The 14,613-nt window shown below is 43.2% G+C and overlaps 1 protein-coding gene across 1 annotated transcript in view; it reads right to left on the bottom strand.

The window, feature by feature from the left end:
- Positions 1-9,400, bottom strand: part of TGFB3 (transforming growth factor beta 3) — a 47,502-nt gene extending 38,102 nt beyond the window's left edge. The window contains exon 1 of the mRNA XM_074289976.1: positions 8,098-9,400. Coding sequence (XP_074146077.1) covers positions 8,098-8,449 — 352 coding nt within the window. The 5' untranslated portion in view covers positions 8,450-9,400. The remainder of the gene's footprint in view (positions 1-8,097) is intronic.
- Between the last annotated feature and the right edge of the window lie 5,213 nt (positions 9,401-14,613).

Raw genomic sequence — 14,613 nt, 5'->3', positions numbered from 1 at the left:
CAAGAGAGGACAGGATAGGACAAAACAGAACAGGAGAGGAGAAAAGAAGAGAGAGGACAGGACAGGAGAAGACAGGAGAGGAAAAGAGAGGAAGGCAAAGAGAAGAGAGACAAGAGAGAAGAGGAGAGAAAGGGAGAGGAGAGGAGAGGACAGGAGAGGAAAGATGGCTATGCTTTAGCAACATCAGTTTGGTAGCTATATGGAAGATAGTTTGAAAAGGGATAAAGCTGGAGGCTAGGAGACAATTAGTAAGCTATAGCAATAGTCCAGGAAAGAGGTGATAAAGGCCTGAATTAGTGTGGAAACTGGATTGTGAACAAGTTTAAGGGGCAAACAAGAGAAATTTTCTGGAGGTGGCCACTGGGGGATGGAGGGAGAGGGAAGAGTGAAAAATGACTTCAAGGATTAAAACTTGAAAGACTAAAAAAACTGTGGTGGTGTCAGCAGAAATGGGCATATTTAGAAGAAAAGCAGGTTGGGGGAGATAGGAATATATATCTATCACATAGCTGCAAAAAAATCAATTTTCTAAGTCACAAGTTTGATTATGGTACTCAAGCATCTTCAGTGGCTCCCCATTGCCTTAGAAGATGAAACAGAAACTCTTCACCTTGACTTTTAAGGATCTCCACAGTGTCTCACATTTATCTTTCCAGTTTTAGATTTCCTTCAACTCTCCCACACAAATTCTCTGTTCCAGCCAAGTTGGATTATTAGCAAGTTCCCCAAATGGGTCTTCTGTGTCATATATGCATACTTTCACCCAGACCATTACTTATGTATGCACTTCCTCTTTCCTCATCTGTTTCTCTGAGTCATGAGTCTTCCGTCAAGGCTCCCCTAAGGTGCACTTTCTCCATGTGTCTTACTCATTGTAGAGTTTTTAATCTGCCCTTGAATGGAGAAACATATCCAGAGAGGGATAGCATTTGGTCGAGTTCACATAGATTAATATAAAATGAGCAACAGGGAACTCTGTAAGTAGCTGAGACAGAATTTGAACCCAGGCACTCTACTCTCCAAATCCAATGTCCTTCTACAGAGAATAGCAGTTAGTGGAAGAAAAGGAATTTATTAGCATTTCAAAGGCCTAAGTTTGTGAATATCAGGGAAAAGAAAGCAGAAATATAGTATAGTGAAAAGAACACTGGAGCTAGAAAACATAGATTTGTTAGAAATTTGTAAGAAAAGCAGGATGGGGGAATAGGGAAGATCTAGATAGGTCTCAGTTTCTTTATACTTGGCCCATCCTATGAGTAGGTGTATTTTAAGTCTGTCTCTATCATTCCTCTTTCTCTCTCTCTCTCTCTGTCTCTCTCTCTCTCTCTGTCTCTCTCTGTCTCTGTCTCTGTCTCTGTCTCTCTCTCTCTCTGTCTCTCTCTCTCTCTGTCTCTCTCTCTCTCTGTCTCTCTCTCTGTCTCTCTCTCTCTGTCTCTGTCTCTGTCTCTCTCTCTGTCTCTCTCTCTCTGTCTCTCTCTGTCTCTCTCTGTCTCTCTGTCTCTCTGTCTCTCTGTCTCTCTCTCTCTCTCTCTCTCTCTCTCTCTCTGTCTCTCTCTGTCTCTCTCTGTCTCTCTCTCTCTCTCTGTCTCTCTCTCTCTCTCTCTCTCTGTCTCTCTCTCTCTCTCTCTGTCTCTCTCTGTCTCTCTCTGTCTCTCTCTGTCTCTCTGTCTCTCTGTCTCTCTCTCTCTCTCTCTCTCTCTCTCTGTCTCTCTCTCTCTCTCTGTCTCTGTCTCTGTCTCTCTCTCTGTCTCTCTCTCTCTGTCTCTCTCTGTCTCTCTCTGTCTCTCTGTCTCTCTGTCTCTCTGTCTCTCTCTCTCTCTCTCTCTCTCTCTCTCTCTCTCTCTCTCTCTCTCTCTCTCTCTCTCTCTCTCTCTGTCTCTCTCTCTCTCTCCCTCCCCACCCCCTCTCTCACAGATTCTTCGGTCCCTTACTTTCCTATTTCTGTCAACAGTGTTCACCATTCTTCTTCCAGTCCCCAAGATTCACAACCTCAGAATCATTTTGATCTCTTCCCTCCTTCGACTCCACTCAATGACAGTTCTTGTGGTTTTCTGTTTCTATAATATACTTCCCATTCATTCCCTTCTTTTTTTGCTCACAAAACCTCTACCCTAGTACAGAACTTCATCAGCTCTTCCTCAAATTATCAGAGCAGTCTTCACATTTGTCTTCCAGCTTTCAGTTTCTTCCCTTTCCAATAAATCCTTCACATAGCTATCAAATATTCCTGAAAGACAAGTCGGACCATGTCACTCATTACCCTATGGTTCCTCCTTACTTCTAGGAAAAAATACTTTTCCCTTTTGACTTCTCAACAAGCTACAGCTTACCTTCCAGGCTTTTGGCACGTCATTCTCTTTCTGGTCCTCCAGACTAGCCTGCCTGTATACTTGCTGCTTGGACTCTCCTGAGGCCATCGTTCACTATTTGCTTGATACTTTCCCTCTGAGTCTATTTTAATGTCTATAATATACAGGAACTTGCATACATCCCATGTCTGTGCCCTTGCAAACAGCATCCTCTAGATCTGTAATTTATTCTCTTGTCAATTCCACCTTAGATTCCTTCAGAACTCACTCAGTTACAACTTCTTTTTTAAAATGTACCCTGATGCTCTCAGTTGTTAGTGCCCCATAAGATACTTTGTACATATTTTGTATTTGGTTTTCTATGTATTTATTGTCCCCTCATTCCCAAGAGAATGTTAGCTTGCTGACAGTAGGTACTATTTCATTTTTGCTTTGAATCTGGCATATAGTCAACACTTCCATGCTTTTTGAGTAAGTGTGAATGGGTCACAAATTATCTCTCTGTTCAGATGCTTCCTACAGATTGTCTTCATATAATCTAATTCTGTAAGCGTCACTAGTCTTTTTGGCCAAATACAGATATTTAAAATTAAAAACATGATTTCTTCTAGCACCAGCATAAGCATTAAACATATATAAAGGTATTATTTTGCTAAGGAATATCAGAAAGAAATTGGAAAGGGAGCATGTCCTTTCTCACTTCCTAAAAATTGGGAAGAACTATGAGAATATTTCCCCAGGTTCCAATATGTAGAACTATTATAGACTAATATGAAATACATCCTCTCATTTGGCACATGTCTTTTCTGGCAGGATTAGTCTAAGTCATACAAGATAATTACCTGTGATAGGGAAAGGGTAGGATTCTTCATTTAAAAAAAAAAAGTAAAGAAAGCCTTTTGTTTAGTTTTGGATGAGAGAAACAGTTGGACAGTCTGAAACACCAGACCAAAATGGACAGTGTGAGAAAGTAAATTTTCTTCCTTCCCTATTCTCTTCTTTCCTTCATTCTTTCTCTCTTTTCTTTATTCTTCTCTTCCTCCTCCCTCCCTCCCTTCTTTCCTTCCTTCCCTTTTCTATTCTTTTCTTCTTTCTTTCTCTCTTCTTCCCTTTTCTCTTCTCCCTTCTTTCTTTTCCCTCTTCCCCTTCTTCCTTTTCTTTTTTCCATCCTTCCTCCCTTCTTCCTTTCTTCTTTCCTTTCTTCCTTCCCTTCTCTCTTCCTCTTATTTCTTTCCTTCCTTTTTTTCTCTTCCCCTTCATTCCCTCTTTCTCTTCCTCCTTTCTTTCCTGCTTTCTTTTTTGTTTCTTCCCTCACTTCTTTCTACACTCTAAAAATAGTATATCTCAAATATAGACCCTAAAGCCTAAAAATAAGCAGAGATTTGTAAAGGATTTTATAGAAAATATTCCTGTTCAGAGATCATTGACTTGGATAAATTCTGAAGTTGTTATGACTCTGAAAGTGGTATCATCCTTTCCTGCCACCATATACAATATGTTATTCTCAGTTTTCACAGAATTCTCAGCTTTCCTATGGCAGATGCCCTGTTCATAGTGTTTTCCATAACATTCTACTCACAACTGCCAATCACCTGCTTTTGCTACGTCTCTCCTATTTCTTCAGCTCCAGATAAAAGCAGATCAGCTGTTGGAACTACTCTGATTTCCACTTTTTGGTGAGTTGCCATCTTTCCCACCACTTCCCAGGTCCAAGAAGTTGGGGAGAACGCACCAGATTTGGCAGAATGCTTTTCTCTTGTATCTGATCCAAGCACACGTTTCCCTCCCTTACTTCTGCTTTCCCACATCACCCCCACTCCCCAACTCACTGTTTGTCATGTTGGCTCCATGAGACTGCCATGACTTTCACATGCATCATGATATCCAAGAGAAGAAGTTTGGAATGCATCCTCTATCCTTTCACCCCCTACTCCTTCTGCCCCTTCCCTGCAAAAGTCTATTGGATAAAGAAGGTGACTGGGAGAGAAGGAATGTGGGGAGTGAGACATGACCTCATCATCTCTCCTGCAGTAACTCTGGCATTGAGAGCCTGGTGTTTCAGAACCTGGAAGCCTCTGGCAGAGAATGTTGCCATATCACCTCTACCCTGCAGTAAGGGGTGGGGGGAGAAAAAGTGAGGGGGGGGAGAAAAAGTGAGGGAGGGGGCTCAACTATTCCAAAGCCTAAGGGATCACTGTCTACTCCAGGCTCACCAGCTGTCCAGCCTTTGTTTTTGCCTCATCTGCATCTGTTGGATTACTTTATAATCAGCGAGTACTGGGGTGTGTGTGTGTGTGTGTGTGTGTGTGTGTGTGTGTGTGTGTGTGTGTATGTGTCTCATCTGGGTCTGCTTAGCGCCTGATTGGCTGTGGGGAAGCCGGCTCCTGTGCCTGTTCAGCTTCGGTGTCACCTCAGCAGCTGTGGACGGGCTGCTTCTGCTGTGTCTGCACCTGCAAGGCCCCCACTGCAGAAGCCCTGAGGCTCTGGTTAGAGTCGGCCCCTCCTGGGTGCCTACTCAGTGTCTCCTGAGGAGCATTCTGCACTTGCTGCTTACTCAGGGTTTAGTTTAAGTCCGGTCAGCACTACCTACTGCTGCGCCTGCTGAACATCTGCTAGGTACCTCCTGCTCCTCCCCTTAGCATCAGGGTCACTGTCTAGCATCTGTTCTACATCTGCTGGTCCGTGGCCTCTCCTGGGGCCGTTTGCCCACTGTTTTACTTGGAGACTATCTAGACAGTGCAGTGAACTGGGGTGATGGCTCTGGGGTCGGGAGGACTCATCTTCTTGAGTTCAAATCTCATCTCAGACACTGTGTGACTCTGGGCAAATCATTTGACCCCGCCTGCCTCAGTTTTCTCATCTGTAAAAATGAGCTGGAGGAGGAAATGGCAAACCACTCCAATATCTTTACCAAGACCACCCCAAGTGGGGTCACAGAGGGTAGGACACAACTGAAAACAATTGAAAAAATCTCCTCCGTGTCTATTCTAATGCCTCTCATGTGAAGGTTTCTGCATTTGCAGCTATATCTAGTTCAGCTGCTACACACACACACACACAGCCAATTAGCATTGGTCTGTACTGATTCTATGTGTGTGCCTTCTCTAGATCTGTTGAATCTCTTCCTAGACCTGCTTTTGTTCCATTTTGTTTCTTAGATAAACAGCTGATTAGTTTTTACTTATTTAACTTTGACCAAAAATCTATAAAGCAAGAGAAAGAATAGACCTGAAAGTCAGAGGATCTAAGTTTGAATAATAGCTTTTCTGTCATTGATCAACTTACATAATAACTTCTCTATTCATTAGTTTCCTCATCTCTAAAAGGACGAGGCTGAGCTAGATCTCTAAAGTCCCTTTAAAGACTTTATTTTATTTAGGTATTGGTACTGTTCCATATGGAAGTGGATCAGTGGATAGAGCAATGAGTCTGGAGTCAAGAAGACCCAAGTTAAAATCTGTCCCTTGACACTCTCCAGCTTTGTCATCCTGGGCAAGTCACTTAACCCTGTTTGCCTAAATCAACTGGTGAAGGAAAAGCAGAAATTTTGCCCAAAAAACTCCATGGACAGTATCAACATGCTGTGGTCATAAAGAGTTGGACACAACTGTTTTAACAGCTGTTTCACGCTCCATCTTCTACCTTCTTAATTCTTACACCTCCTAATTCTAAAGCCTTCCTCTGATAATTATTTCCTATTCATCCAATATAAAGCTTTCTTGCATATATGTTTGTTTGTTATGTCTACTCTTAGATTTTGAACTCCTTGAGGACAGGATCTGTCTTTTGCCTGTTTTTGTATCCTCAGTTTACAAAGTGCCTGGAACATATTAGGTCCTTAATGAATGTTAGTTGATTGATATAAATAATTCTCTCTATATCTCTCTGTGTGTCTCTCTGCCTTTCTCTCTGTCTGTCTTTCTGTGTCTGTCTGTCTGTGTCTGCCTCTTCTCTCTCCCCTCCCTCTTCTCAACACCCTTTGATAACATCCTTATTTTTTCCCTTCAGCCTCACTTTTAGTTCCTTTCTGGTCTGCCCCCCTGCCTTAGCCTCCAGTCCCTTCCCCTTCACTCCAAAGGACTTGGGATACAATGATGCAGGTACAGCCTGGTATTGAAAATTCCAGACCCCTAAGGAAACATCAGCCGCTGGGAGATGCTATGTGTGCCCTGAGAGTGCCCAGGAGGGAGCAGGCATTCTTTAGGTCCAGAGCCTCAATATGAGAAACTCCAGCCACATCGGAAGAGAGATGTAGCCACAGGAAGCGGGAATAAGAAAATTCTAGCCAGGGTTTACCCTTGAGCTGCAGCCACAGCTTCCTCAACTTGGCTCCGGAGAGACCCTGAATCAGGCCTTCCACTAGTTTAACAGTGTTTGCGATCATTAAATGGAGACAAAACCCTCTTTCGCTCCCCCCAATACAAAACCCTCTTTCGCTCCCCCCAATCCCCACTTGTTTCTTCCCCCTCCCAGGGCATGAGTGCATTCTCCTTTGAAGGCAGTGAGTGACAGATATTTCCAGTCGCTCTGCTGGTTCTCTCCCCCTACCCCCAGGCCTCTCTGAATCACCAGTGTACAGGCAAATCCGGCCCCTCAGCCTCCCTGATTTTCTCCATTTCCCCCTTTGCAGCTTCCAAGTCTGACTCCCTCGGTCCAGTTTGCCAGGATGTCAGGGACCATGAGGACACCTGCTGGTAGGATGGGCAAATAGAGCTCGCTCACATCTGTGCCCGAGCTGTCAGTTTATTTCTTGACATCTGCCAAATTTCCTTCCCTTGTATTGGGGTTTTCAAATTCCCTTTCTGTTAACACTCATGATTTCCACATATGTACACACACACACAAAGGCATCAAAAATACAGATGATCCCTGGTTTCTAGCACATTGGCAATAAAAGCACACACACACACCCCTCCCCATCTCACCCACATCCAGGTCTGCCATGCAGTTATATACGTGAAAAGACCAAAGCATCTCATTGACATAAATGATGGGAAACAGGCCTGCTTTCCCCCAATGGACAAGCATAGAAGACACCCCTTTTTGCACCCATAAGTCTTCCTCTCGTGTCTCTTAGGGTGGGCGTGTGCCCCACAGACAGCACCCTCAAATTGTGCCAACATTTAAAGGCAGTCACACCCTGGGGGGAATTGGGGGAAGCTGTAGAGGGGGCACGGATGTATACACTCACACAAACATAGCACATGGGGCATGCTTACTGCGGTGTGCATCTTTGGAAAGGGCTTTTTACCAGCTTTATTCCATGACAAATATCATTTTCCCCAAAGAGTGATTGGAAAAACTAAAAGAGAGACGTGTCACAATGAGCTCTAGAAAACCAGGGAAAAGATCCAGATTTCCAGACTCATGGAACTAAGCTTTCTCCTCTAGCCCATTCTGCCTTTTTGGTTTTTATTTTTTTTATAGGGCACATATGCTTGCGGTTACCCATATCACCATATAGATGGGAGCACACATGTTCCATAGGCAATGCATCGTGCTTCCCCCCAAAAAAAATGAACCAGGATTTTAACTGAATGGGGTTATCTCCCTGGCATGAGGTTGCTGGGTTTCAAGAAGTGATCCACCCGGCCGAGAATGGTCCTGGTTTCCTCCCAGTCCCTGCTGAGCATCTCCTCCTCCCTCCCAGCTCCTCCTGGACCTTGGGTACTCAGAAAACTTAGGGGTGACTGGCTCTTTAGCCGAGTCCTGGACTGACTTTTTAAAGTCTTTCTGTTCAAGTTGGGACCCTCCCAAGGTGAACACCCAACCGAGAGCTGGGACTTACTGTGTTCTGCAAGACCTTGGATCATGTCGAACTTATGGATTTCTTTGGCATAGTATTCCGACTCAGTGTTTTCCTGAGTGCAGCTTTCCTCCTTCTCCTCCTGCATCTCCTCCAGCATCTCCCGAGTGCTGTTATATAGGGCTAGGATGTGGTAGGGCACATGAGCCAACGTTGATGCCTCAGGGGGGCTGGTGAGCCGCAGCTTGCTTAAGATCTGTCCCCGAATGGCTTCCACTCTCTTTTTCTTGATGTGACCAAAGTCCAAGGTGGTACAAGTGGAAAGAGAGAGACTGACTGTGGCAAAGTTCAGCAGTGAAAGGACCACCAGAGCCCTTTGCAAGTGCATCTTCATGTGTGAAACAGGGGAAAGGGGACCAGGGGAGCAGCTGGGCCTGGAGAAGGAGACCAGGAGCCGTGCAAAAAAAGTTAGGAAAACCAGGCAGAGCTTTCGATGCAGCCTCCCCAGATCCCGAAGACTGAGGCTTGGCAAGAAGGTGCATGAACTCACTGCACTGCAAGAGATTCAGGACTTCCAGGAAGCGTTGGCAAAGCTTAGGAAGAAGAAGCAGGCTCTGTGCCTTGCAAAGTTGGGATCCTTCTCCATGTGTCTAAACAGGTTCCGCTGGGCTGTGATTCCAGGCAAACCAGGTGAAGAGCACCAAGTAGGGATAGCAAGGGAAGTAAGGAGGGCTTGGGGTGGGGGGGGAGAGGTTTAGAGGGGGAAATGGGAAGAATGTTGGTGATTTCCTTAGGTAGAAAAAATAATAAATAAAACTGATATCTAAGATCACAAAATATTACTTTAACAAGGGACAAAGTTGGTGTTTTGAAGAGAGGCTAAGAGAACAATGTTAAATTTCTAAATTCAGTATCCTTGGATAACCCAAAATGAGAAGGAAGAGAAGAAAAAAAAATCAGATCACCAGTAAGTAGGTGGCCGGTGGCAGGGCTGGGCTGGGCTGGGCCACTGTCCCCAGCTAGGGATAGAGGGAAGCGCTGGGCACACTTGTCTTTCAGACACACCATTCATACTTTCCCCTTGGTTTACATTTCCTCGAGGACTTTTGAAATGATTTTTGTCACCCGCTGCCTCTCGTCTTCATTGGCTGCTGATTTGAGATTACGTGTATTGAGAAGGACCAGGCACCTGGTTGATGCCTCCCCTCCTGTATTGCCCCAGTAATCCACTTGGACGCCCAGGGTCACCAGGACCTTAGCTTCTCTTCTCCCTTCATCATTGCTTCTTTTCACTGCTTCTCGTTAAAGGAAAAAAAAAAAAAAAAAAAAAAAAAAAAAGGAAAAGGGAAAAAAAAACACATGAAAATAAAATAAAACAAGTCAGTTCACTGTACTCCTGCTTCTTGAATGTTATTCCTTCTTTCTCATTTTCTTCCTCTACCTCTTGCTTTTTTGCTCGCTTCTCTGTCCCTCCTGCCTGCTGTGATCTTTCTCTCTCTCTTTCTCTCTCTCTCTCCCCTCCTCTCTCCCTTTTCCTCTCCCTCTCCCCCACTCTCTCTCACACACACATACACACACACTGCTTTCTCTATTTCTCTCTGCTGAAATTTTATACCTCCCTCCCATGACGTCTTTGGCTAGGGTTGGGGGGAGGGAGGGACTAGAAAACTCAGCCTCATATTCAGCACAATTTTAATGTTTTAAACAGGCACAGGAAAAGCAGATCCCATTTGAAAATACTTTGCAAATCCTCTCATTCTACGTGGTACTGGGCTTTTTTCCCTCTTTCCTGGAGTCCCTTTTTCAGGGCAGTGTTTTCTAATACACCTCTTTTGGAAAGTTATCCTGATCCACCCTCCTCTTTCCTTTGGACTCTTTCCCCGTTCTTTCATCCCCTCCCCCAGATGTAAATTCTTCCTTAAAAACAACAACAACAACAATAACAAAACAAAAAAACTCTGATCCAAGGAAGGGGCCCCTCCTCTGCCAGGTTGGGAGGGGCAGTGCAGGGAAAACTACCCGCACTGGGGAAGGACTTTGGGGAATCGTGTTTGCTGGTTGTTTTGCAGGAGTTGGCTGTGCCAAGCCTCAATTGTCGAGGTGATTCATGTTCTTCTTAACGGGATTTTGTTCTATTCCTCAGAGATCCTGGCACCATTTCTTCATTGACAAGATCTGGGGAGTGAGAGGGCTTTGTGGGGCTTGGAGGTGCTCCAAAGAAATGGAAAGATGGAGGATTTATAAACAGATCAACCCTGCCCTCTGCTGGTCAGATTCTGACACTGATTGAGGCTTTAGGAGCAAAGTTTTACTGGACTTTTCTTCCATTTGAAGCAATTTGAAAAGCAGGACCAGATCAGGGGAGAATGGGAGATAAAGAACCCTGGGTGGATACAGGGGTGGGCAGAGAGGTCTTTTCTATATAGATGTCCCACAAAAACATCCCATTTTAATTTAGTTTTTTGTATTTCAATTTAAGTTATTTCATAGTGAAATGTCAAATACACCTTAATGGACTATCAGTCAATCAATCAACATTTATAAACACCTTCTTAGTGCTTAGTAGGGCAACTAGATGGCACAATGAGTCAAGTGTCCCGTCTGAAGTCAGGGCGACCTGAGCTCAAAATCGGCCTTATTTTGACTCTGGACAAGGCCCTTAACTGTATTTACCTCAATTTCCTCATCTGTAAAATGAACTGGAGAAGGAAACCCCTCCGGTACCTTTACCAAAAAATCCCAAATGTGACCGCAAAAGTCAGATGTGACTGAAAAAAATAACTGAACTACAAAACACCTACTATGTGCCAAATATTGTTCCTAGGTGGGTACAAAAAGAGACCAAAACCAGTCCCTGCCCTCAAGGAGTTTATAATGTAATGAAATGCTAGTTGCTTGGAAGAACACCAAGGCAAATAAGCCATATGCCTGCTCTCAGGGAGCTTTTGTTTATGGTCAAGACCCTGATTTTCTCAAAATGGGGAAACTCTCCCATGCAAGTTAGTAACGCATCTCTATTTGTAGAGTCTTAGAGACTGTGCTGGGAGCACCATAGGGCTTAACCCACAGTCACCAGGCAATTAGTTTCAGAGGCAGCACTTGATCCGTTATACCACATTGCCTTTCAGGAAGCTTAGAAGTTGTCACATATACAAATTGCTATATTAAAAAAAATTTTAGGGGGCAGCTAGATGGCACAGTGGATAGAGCACCAGCCCTTAAGTCAGGAGGATCTGAATTCAAAACTGATCTCAGACACTTAACACTTCCTTCCTGTGGGACCCTGGGCTTAATTTAACCCCAATTGCCTCAACAAAAACAAACAAAAAAAAAGAATTAAAATTTTTTTTAAAAAAATACTTGAGAAGTACAAACAAAATGCAATTTTGCATTATTTTCTGCAAAAATGAAAAAAAAAATGCCTGAGAGGTGACCCTTCACCATCTTGCTTAAGAATGTCCTTAGTCCCTAGAATGCATTACTATATATTTGTCCCCTTTTTACTTCTTCCCATTCTCTTCCAGGCCTTCATTTGATTTTCTCTAATACAAGGCTGAGGGGGCAGAGGACCAGAGCAAAATTATAATTTTTCCATTTTTTTAAGTGCCCAGGATTCACATTTTAAGATGACTATTTCATCTCTATCTTCCTAAATCTGTTTTAGGCTTTTCTTTTGACATTTTCTCTTTAATGCTTTTCCTCTTAAGCATTGCCAGTGCTTATCCAGGATCTGCAATTAGAGCAGTTAGGGTACATTTCACTAAGTTTGGTGAGGGAGCTCACCACTTTAGCTAAAGGGTGAATCAGCAGAATCAGAAAAAAAAAAAACTTCATAGAGGTAGGGAGGGGCATTTGAATAGTGGGTGGGCAGCATTTCAATCTATAGAGTGGACATTCCAGAAGAAGGATAAGTTATGAGTAAAATCACAGAACAAGGCACAGTTGGGATATATTTAGGCAATATTACTTTCTATTGTAATGTAACTTTCTGATGTAATGAGGCCATTTTTGTCCAGATGCAAGTGCATCGCTCTCTTCCCATAAAAAAGGATAAATTTCTCTTGCTGAAATGTCATCCAGATGTTTGCAGGCCTTTCTTCCTATTAACATTTCCACAGGGAGCTATAGAATGCAAAGACAAGATTAACAGTTGGCCAGACCTCACTTCACAAATGGGTGAAGAGAAAAAAATCAGAACTAGCAAGTTAGAAGGAACCTTCTGAGCCATCAAGCCCAACTCACAAATGAAGGAATTTCTAGTATAGCATACCAAGCAAGTGACTTCCTTGCTCTCTTCCTTCCTCCCTTTCTCCCTCCTTTCCTTCCTTCCTTCCTCCCTACCTCCCTCCTTCCCCTCCTTCCTTCTTTCCTCCCTCTCTCCCTTCTTCCCTCCCTCCTTCCCCTCCCTTCTTCCCTTCCTTCCTTCCTTCCTCCCTCCCTCCTTCCTTCCTTCCTTCCCCTTCCTTCTTCCCTTCCTTCCTTCCTTCGTCCCTCCCTCCTTCCCTCCTTCCTTCCCCTTCCTTCTTCCCTTCCTTCCTTCCTTCCTCCCTCCCTCCCTCTTTCCCCTTCCTCCTTCCCCTTCCTCCTTCCCCTTCTTCCCTTCCTTCCTTCCTTCCCTCCCTCCTTCTCTTCCTTCCTTCCCTCCCCCTTCCTTTCCTTCTTCCCTCCCTCCCTCTCTTCTTTTCTCTCTCTCTCCCTCCCTTTCTCCCTCCCTTCTTTTCCTCCCTCCCTTCTTTCCCTCCCTCCCTTCTTTCCTTCTTTCCCTCCCTCCCTTCCTTCCTTCTTTCCCTCCCTCCCTTCCTTCCTTCTTTCCCTCCCTTCCTTCCTTCCTTCCTTCCTTCCTTCCTTCCTTCCTTCCTTCCTTCCTTCCTTCCTTCCTTCCTTCCTTCCTTCCTTCCTTCCTTCCTTCCTTCCTTTTATTCTTATTTTGCTTTGTTTTATTTTTTAATTTATAGAATAAAACAAGCAATTCCACAACATAATATAAGAAAGATGATTGTATATGAAACTGCAAATTTGTTATGTACCACTTGCTATTCCTTTTAAATATGGAATAAAGTTATTGTGTAAATTTCCTCTCCCCCCCCTTTTTTTTCTAGCTTCTTTTTAAAGACTTCTAAGAAGGAGGCCTCCACAGCTCCTGGAGGCAAGCCATCCTTTTCGGGACAACTATAATTCTTAGAAAGTTTGTCCTCATATCAAGACTAAAATTTCCTCTTTTTAAGTTCCACAAACTGCTCCTAGTTATGCTTTGGGGCCGAAAAGAACACATTTAATATGATAGCCTCAATATGACTGCTTTTCAAATATTTGAACACAGTGATCATATCCTTGCTAAGTATTCTTTTCTCCAGGCTAAAAACATGTTCATTCCCTTCCTTTGGGCTTGCAATGATCATTCATTGTTTAAGCATCCTCATATGTCATGAAGTTAAGGCCCTTTATCATACAATTTGCCTTCCTTGGGCACTCTCTAACTTAAGCCCAGGTTTATGGCACATTGGATAACATTGGATAACTTTTATTCAATCTCCTCTGCTACGAGGCTGAGAGGACAGGGAATGAATAGCAAAGCTAGTGCCCAAGAGTCACATTTTAGAATGGCTATTTCATCTCCAGTCTCCCTGAATCAGTTTTAGGCTTTTAAAAAATTCTTTTGGTCATGATCTTTCCCTTAAGTATTGTCAGTGCATATCCAGGACTTGCTTCTATCAAGAGAAGTAGCTAGCAGGCATTTAATTAAGTTTGGTGAAGGGCAAAAAGCTGAAGGGAGAGTTCACAATAAAATTGTGAGGCTACAGAAAGGATTCTAGGTATCTTACTTAGGCAGGGCTTTTTAAACTTTTTCTGCTCATGACCTCTTCATTCTTGAGAAATTTTCACATGACTTTGGGATATATAGGGATATAAAATAGATATACAAATCAAACATTTACTGATAATGAATTATAATTTTATGACCTCCACATTCGACTATGAAACATCAAAAAGGTCACAAACTACAATTTAAGAAGCTGAGCCTTATAACACAATTCAATCATCATCATCAAGGACCAACAAAGGAGCTCACTTATTTATGAACCTAGACTTAAAATGATCACAATTTTTTTTTAAGAAGTTGTATTGGATAATCATTATCCTAGCTTATATTTATAGAGTGTTGGGGAATTTATTGAACTTTTTTTCTTCTGGAGGTTGTTAAGTTACTTACTTAGGGTCACACAGCTAGTAAGTGTGTGAGGCTGGACTGGAACTCAGATCCTTCTGACTACAGGGCGGATGATTTAGAGTACTTTATATGTAACACATCTTTTGGTGCTGATAATAACACTGTGAAGTGGGGAGTGTAAATATTATTTTCCCCTCATTTATAAATGAGGAAACTTAGGCTAAAAGTGATTTGCATTGAATCTCACAGCTAGTGAGTAGCAAAGATAGAAGTGAGCCCAATTTTTCCACCTCTGGGTCCAAGGTCCTCTCTATTGGACTGCAGATGCATCCAAAACATTATTCTCATAGAACATCAGAAAATCATAGATTCAGTGTTGGAAAGTTCCT

The sequence above is a fragment of the Sminthopsis crassicaudata genome, chromosome 2 (assembly GCF_048593235.1).
Source record: "Sminthopsis crassicaudata isolate SCR6 chromosome 2, ASM4859323v1, whole genome shotgun sequence".
Classification (NCBI taxonomy): domain Eukaryota; kingdom Metazoa; phylum Chordata; class Mammalia; order Dasyuromorphia; family Dasyuridae; genus Sminthopsis; species Sminthopsis crassicaudata.
The sequence above is the reverse complement of the archived record's forward strand: the minus strand, read 5'-3'. Positions and strand labels throughout refer to the sequence as shown.